At 36.2% G+C, this 8028-nt stretch overlaps 1 protein-coding gene across 1 annotated transcript; it reads left to right on the forward strand.

The window, feature by feature from the left end:
- The first annotated feature begins 105 nt into the window (after positions 1-105).
- On the forward strand, positions 106-4727 carry LOC149668608 (uncharacterized). The gene is made up of 7 exons (XM_089840791.1): positions 106-1521; positions 1592-1904; positions 1951-2164; positions 3037-3281; positions 3349-3992; positions 4061-4193; positions 4257-4727. Exons 1-7 carry the CDS (start codon positions 1261-1263, stop codon positions 4532-4534), a joined length of 2088 nt encoding a protein of 695 aa, XP_089696917.1. The 5' UTR covers positions 106-1260; the 3' UTR covers positions 4535-4727.
- Positions 4728-8028: the final 3301 nt, after the last annotated feature.

The following is an 8028-nucleotide window of genomic DNA, read 5'->3' on the forward strand; positions in this document are numbered from 1 at the left end:
TGCGACTCCGCTTGGGGAATAGTGCGACTCCGCTTGGGGAATAGTGCGACTCCGTTTGGGGAATACTGCGATTCCGATTGGGGAATACTACGACTCCGATTGGGGAATACTACGACTCCGATTGGGGAATACTACGACTCCGCTTCGGGAATACTGCGACTCCGCTTGGGGAATAGTGCGACTCCGATTGGGGAATACAGAGACTCCGATTGGGCAATACAGAGACTCCGATTGGGCAATACAGATACTCCGATTGGTGAATACAGAGACTCCGCTTGGGGAATACAGAGACTCCGGTTGTTTGGGGAATACTGAGACTCCGCTTGGGGAATACAGAGACTCCGGTTGGGGAATACAGAGACTCCGCTTGTTGAATACAGAGACTCCGATTGGAGAATACAGAGACTCTGCTTGGGGAATACAGAGACTCCGATTGGAGAATACAGAGACTCCGCTTGGGGAATACAGTAACTATACTTAAGGGAGTACTGCTATACCAGAAATGGAGTAAAATAATACCGTAAGGAGAATAGTACAACACCGCATCTGGAGTAATATAACTTCGCATGGAGAGTAATAACATGCCCTAAAACGAATAATCGGTTTAGAACATTTATGTGATATATATTTGTTCCTTAAATGATTTAAAATGGGGTGTTTTTACTTATTTAAAGTGTTATTCCAACCACTTAAATGGAGTAAATGGAGAACGCCTAGCTAGGACATGAGAAAATTCAATATGGCCATGACTCCATTTTGGGAATAATTTTATTTCTCATGGGGAGTAAATACACTACGCTCGTTGTGTTAAATCTGGGACAAACTGAAACTCCATGAATGGAGTACTTCCATTCCCCTATAGTTTTAAGAGTGTAGTGTCTCCGCGCGCGCCGCGTTAAGCTTATTTTATTCAGATTCGCGCGGCCTTAGTACCGTGACCGTCAGTGGCTGAGCGATATAGTCTTATTAAATTTTGAACTAAAATGTCAGCATGGAAGAAGAAGCAAGGAATAGAATTGAGAATCGAAGTTCTACCCACAGTTTGATGCCAACTCGTGAATGGGGCGGGTAAAAATATGGGGGTCGCAGCGAGGTAAAATTGACACGTGACTACAAACTAGCTTCATAGCACCATGATGCGGCCATCTAGATAACTAAAATATTTGTGTTAAGCCTTTTCGGTTGCGCGCTTGCCACACAACCATGCCAGAACCAAGGCTTTAACTGTTTTTACTCTAATTAAGCTATAAAGTTTATAAAATGGGAAGGTATTGTGTTTATAAATCCTGCAAAAGCTATGATAACTCAAATAAATCGCTAGGTGACGGAATAAAATACTATCCTGTACCAAAACCTTTCAAAAACCTCGAACAGTGTTTGCTTTGGATTACAGCTATAAATAGAGTAGATATAACAACACACTATGATGTTAAAGCACATCACTATGTGTGCTCGAAACATTTTGTTGGCGGGAAAGGGCCAACGGCAGAACATCCAAATCCCATGAAGGAAACTGAGCACGTAATATTTTATCCTAGCCCATATTTCAATTATTTATCAGAGATTTAATACACACTATATTACATAATAGATTGAACAACCCCAGGTATTTGGCTCACCACCGAACCCAAATGAAGTTACAACAGAACTACAAGCTTGCATATCACCATTCATTGTCAAGGAACATATTGTAAGACCGCAAAATACAGCCTCATCTAATGAAGTTTCTATCCAACTACAGTCTTCCGTATCACCACCCATCTATAATGGAATTATTGAAAAATCATCATTCAACATAAATGAAGATACTGAACCGGCTACAGCTACACCATTCATCGTTAATGAAAATATTAAAAGTACCGAGGCTAAAACTGATGTAGTTAACTACAGAACAACAGGCTCCAGTGCCACCAACCTTTAATGGAATTAGTAACACGCTCCGGGTTATAGCTTCAACTTCTGTCGTGACTGAAGAACTTCAAGATTTCAAATCACCATTCATCATAAACGAAAGTTCTGAAACTTTTAATACATCCCAAGCTTGTGCTGCAGTAGCCGTTACAAATGAGCATACCACAACCCATGCCACAACGTTATTACACCCTCTAAAAAAGTTGGTCAAAGAATTTTTAGAATATTGGCTCAATCATTTAGATCCATTCGAGTGGGTTGTCGAAATAATGAAACAATCTAAATCCCATGGGCTGGTTTTAAAATGTTTAAGATTTAAAAAAAGTGGAGATAATAATTTATATATCGAAATATCCCAGAGTCTACAACCAAGAATTTTTTTTTGTAATACAATAATTTCTCTGGATCATGAAATATTTTCTTCAAGTTCTGTGGATTTCAACAACCCCATTTTGTCTCTTAATAGTTTGATAAACATTTTCTTTGAGATTGAAAAATGGAAAACGTGCAATGGCATTCTTGGAGAATTATATTTACATTTTAAAGACAAATATTTAAAGTCTTCATACGTATGTTTCACCAGTCAATCGATTCGGTCGGTACAATGCCTAAAATTATTTGTTCGAAAATACACAAGGCTCTGCCATTTTTGCCAAACAAAGAAGAAAATCTTACAAAACAGAAAACGACGAGAGAAAATAGGTGTGCAAAAACAAATGAACATACTATACATGACTGAAGAACAGGCCAAAGAAAAAATTGTAGTCGTAAATAAAAAAATAAAGCCCTAATGAAAACGATTGAAATATTAAAATTAAAAATTAAACAGAGCTTCAAAAATAACGGAATTTTCATGACAGAAGAAGAAAGTACTGTGTTTGAAGATATAATTTTAAAAAATCCCTTTGAGAGTAATTCAGTGTTTAAAAAACTACTGATGCGGGAACAATTAAAATTAATTAAAACGAAAAAAACAAGGCCGAGGAAATGGCATCCAGCCATTATTCAGTGGTGTCTCTCGATTTAAGCTCGATCTTCTAGCACTTATGAGGCCATGCGCCAAGCTTTGGTATTGCCTACACAAAGAACTTTATATAACTACTCGATTGATTTAAACTCTAAAAGTGGATTTACCGATGACGTTCTCTTGGAAATGAGAAAGAAAATTGACATTGAAAACGTAGAAGAGCACCAGAAATACTTTAGTTTAATAATTGATGAAATTCAAATTAAACAAGATTTGGTGTTTCGACATAATACAGGGGAGCTAATTGGAGTCACGAATCTAAATGAATTTAGAAGTAAAATATTTGAAATGGAAAAACAAATTGACGGCTCAGCTGATGGCCAACCATGTACTTCAGCTGATGGTCAGAGGAATAACATCAAATTTTAAGTACCCATACGCCTTTTTTCCTTGTGGAAATTTAAATGCAGATGATCTTTACTCCATAATTTGGGAAGCAGTGGAGAATTTACAAGGCGCGGGATTTAAAATTCTCGCATTGGTTTGTGACAAAGCCGCTTCAAATGAGAAATTGATTAAAATTTGTACGTCAGTGGATCAAAAACTAAACAATCACGCAACTGGATACCGTACAACAAATCCTTTCAGTAACAACGAGCCTCTATTTTTTGTCTCTGATGTATGCCACAATGTTAAGACAGCGAAAAATGGCCTAAACAATAGTGGAAAACTGAAGAAACAAAAAGATGGCTCCTTTAGACCAATTAGATATTTACAAAAAAATGGGAAATTTATTTTATGGAAACATATAAGTGACACCTACAAAATTGATTCGACTTCGCTCCTACGTTTAGCACCAAAGCTCACGTACAATCACATTTTCCCAAATGCATACAGTTGTATGAAAGTCAAGCCCGCTACCCAAATTCTAAGCTCTACCACAGCCAATGCAGTAGAGGAATTGGTGGGAGATGTAGCGTCTGAGACAGTAAAATTTCTGCGATATTTTGACCAGTTTTTTGATATCCTAAATGTTTCAAATACATTATCTTTCCATACAAAGAGGAAACCAGCTTTAGCACCGTTTAAGAGTTTAAATGATTGGAGGTTTGAGGTATATGAGAAAAATTATTCAAATATATAAATGGTGTTTGATTTAAATCTTAATATTATTAATTTCAGTGGCTCGTAACTGATTTCCTGGGCTATTTAGACGAATGGGAGCGAGAGGTAGATGAAATGGTTGTTGAAGAAGGTGTTGATAAGTCTAAAATGCTTCTGAGCAGAGAGACGCTAGAGGGCATAAGAATTACTGGTAAGAATATTTCAATATAACTAGTTAACATTGAATAACCTTTATATAATTTCCTCATTTAAGTATACTCTACTATTGAAATTGTCAAGTTTTTGCTCAAGAAAGGAGCTCCATTTGTTTTAACTGCGAAATTAAACCAAGATTTGCTCGAGAACTATTTTAGTAGGCAAAGAGGGTCTTGTGGCTCCGGTGAAAACCCGACCGTTCTTCAATATGGACAGTCAACAAAGAGGATAAAACTGATGAAGTCTTTAATGACAAAAACTAAAAATGGAAATTGTACAAAAGAAAAGCGAGTTAAAAGGAGAATAACTGTTCGTAATCAGTTAATTTCATCTTAAAATAAACATTTTTTAATTTTCTTTGGAATTTTTTGGTTTATTTTGAGTTAGAACTTTTAGTTCTTTTCTAATTCCACTACTAATTAAGCCGTTTTTCTTGGCAATTTGGAATTCATTTTTAATCTGTCTGGTTAGCCCCTTTAAATGACAATTAATTATTATGTTAAAACACTTCAGTTTGGCACTTTGAGAATTTTCATCTTCGGTTCCCCATAAATTGTCCCAAATTTCATTTAAAGAATAATTTTTTTTGAAGATCCCCGATAATCAAAGATTTCCTTAGTTCATTAGTTTTTAAATTGATGTCAGGATTTGCAAATGGCATAATAATATCACATGCTTTCTTAAAAAAGGAAAATGCTTCATTTGTCAGGAAAAGGGATCCACCCCTGTCTTGTTTCATTGTCCATTTGTGAAACTCTTTCTTGGCTTGGCTTTTATTTACAAGGCAGTTTGCCGAGAAAGTTGGGCACTCATAAAATCCAAATAATTTGTTTAAAGCGTAGCCAGCTATTTGATGGATGGATATCAACCGTTTCTTCGGATCCTCTTCTGGACTAAACTTGCTTGCCTTTTGTGAACCAATACTAGGTTTTTTTGTTTCTGCTTCCAAGTAGTTCGATTGAATTTCATTGAAGAGGCGCTGACAGAACACTGTTGTAACAACGTTTTGGTCATTTTGATTGAGTTCCTTAAACGTTGCTAAGGGTGTGAATGATTTGCTTATTTCTTGTTTAAACTCTTTGTTAAGTAAGAGTTCGTGTCTATTTTTATTAAAATCTTTCTTATCTAAAAGTCCAATTTCATCAGAAAAAACTGATAATTGGTCAATTGCATCTTCTGATATATCAGTAATTTTAAATTTCTTTATTTCTTCCAAAGTATCCTGTAATTTTGAAAAGTAACAAAATTAACGCCCAAACACTGTTATAATTTAATTATGTTAGACAAAACATAACCAACATGCCTGAAACTTAGAACAACCAGACCATAACTTGTTGATGTCCACAGATATGTTCCTTCAACTATATACTTACAATAACCAATTTCGGTCTTCCGATGTATGTTACCTTATGCAAGTTAGATGCATTAGCAAGTATTTCTCGTAAATTTGCTTTTAAAAATTGTTTATTAAAACCAATACCTAAAAAGTAAATCAATATATTAAGAAAAATAAGGCAAGGCTTAAGAATAGATTTTACCTGTTTCAATAGCACGCCGCTTTGCCTTTGAAATTTTTGTTTTATTTTGTTTTTATAATAATTATGATCTTTTCAAATTAAATCCATAACGTAAGTTGATAACTTAAAGTAAAACTTTCGAAGATTTGGACAATTATCACGCAATCAGCTGTTCATGACGTAATTATGAAAATGGATTTCTTTTCCTAAGGAAAGAGGGCGCCATACAGTTCTTTTGCCATGCTGCGTCACAAATATTTTACCACGGTACCCCTTTTTTTCACCCCCACCTGGGTATGGCCGACTTCTCGCATGGGGTGTGAATCGCACACCTCATTTCTATTCCTTCTACTTCTTCTTCCATGATGTCAGACTCGGAAAACGATGAATATTTTTCATTGTCATCAGATTCTTATTCTGAAGACGGGCTTAATCTAAGCTTTGACTCGATGCCAGAAGAAGTTTTAAGGGAAAGGAGGCTTGCTGCAGCAGTAAATAACGAGAGAATTGAGAGACTTTTTAATAATGACTGGTACGTACGATAACACTTGATTTTCATAATTACGAGGATAGGTGAAAAGTGATTCAGGCTAGAATGATTCATACCTTTTACACAAGGAGATCGGACTACTTATGTAATTAGTATTAATCCTCATAGCCTGAAAACTATGTATGTAATTAGTATTAATCCTCATAGCCTGAAAACTATGTATTTTTGTAGGTGTATTTGTGGCTTTTGCCAAGTAATGGCTACCGCCGAAGAATGAACTTGCTGCAGGGAATATGAGCAAGTGGACAGAGGGTAGCTGTATTACACAGCGCCGTTTATTTGAGAGACGATGTCTCGATGTGGAAGAACTTAGGCAGTGGTATTTGGAATTTTGAAACCGGAGGCCTGGAAGAATCACTGAACCTCGACAAGGAGTAATTCACAGGTCAGATTTTAATTTCGATTACCTTACAGTAAGACTAAATGAGTATGATGGACTCACCAATTCTTACCAAGTGGTTTACGTTACCCAATTCCTAGTTGCGTCTTATTAAAAATTCGGGAAACATTTCCATCCGATGCTTATTGTGGATTTGTACGATTACAATTATAACTAATTTTAAAACCTCAATTATCCTCTTGTTAAGTCGATCTTGCGAAATAATTGCTAAACGTCTAATGGAAAAACATTTTAGTGCTACATGACTTGGATAAGGGGATGGACTGGGTGTCAAAATATGACCTCACCAACAATAATTTGAAGTGCGAAATGTTGTATCTAGAGAAATTCGTATTCCCCATACACAGTTAATGGTGTCTAGCTTCATTCCACTCGCTGTATTCGGATCATTGGAGTTTTTATTGATGACAGACTAGCTTTTTACAACCACACTACAAAATCTTCCAACCGTGTAAACTAAACTCCTATTATAATTCTTTAACACTGCTAAATATTGACTTTACGTCGGTAATATGGCGCCCTACTATATTGTTTGGCACACAATCGCTCCACCAACACCAGGTTGGCAGTTATGTCTTTGGACATCTGTCACAAAGTGAACAACTTAGTTCCCGCTAGTGATTTCTAGGATCACTGCTGTGTCAGTTGGACGAGGGGGTTTTATATTTTGTACTTATCAGTTGTCTTTTTTTTCTTGATAATTTCACACACGGTAGGCTATGAAGTAGTCTTTTTAAACTAAGTAGTCCTAGACCTCAAATAAGAAATAAATAAATTGACTTTTGTTTAAAAATTTTTAGTTTTGCCATTGTCATAAACAAAGAACTATTTTTCTTCCTCAAAACGCCGTCGTTTACTGTAAGATTCGATAGCAAAATCTTTATCGGGATGTTCATGTTTGTGGCACAAGGTTTGTGGTTGTGGGCCTAACACGTTCGCAGTCCGATCCGTTCCTGTATCGTAGGTTTCGGCTCCGCTATACTCAATCACTTGAGCCATTAATCTTTCTACATAATCTAAAAATTCTTACGTTAATGCATTAAGCTACTAAGCAGCCACAAGCTTAGCTTACTGTAAGTTGATGCAGCCATAATAGGTCTAACTGAAAATTCACCGGCTTTCGCCTTGGGAATATAAATATTCTACCTACGAATACCGTCTTTAGTAGTGGCTTGTAGCTTCGAAGAATTTTCATTATAGTGAAGGGCCGCCAAAATTAACCTGAACAAAACCTTTTCAATTAAGCTCTTATTAAAACCTAGTAGCTCTCATTATTTACCGCGCTTCCATTCCATGAAACGAATAATGCGTATGCATAGGAGCAAAATGAATCACTACAGCGTGATAGGCTTCAACAGATGAT

This window comes from Phalangium opilio, unplaced genomic scaffold, assembly GCF_054372755.1.
Source record: "Phalangium opilio isolate 3A_F unplaced genomic scaffold, DU_Popi_V2 ptg000055l_1, whole genome shotgun sequence".
NCBI classification, from domain to species: Eukaryota; Metazoa; Arthropoda; class Arachnida; order Opiliones; family Phalangiidae; genus Phalangium; species Phalangium opilio.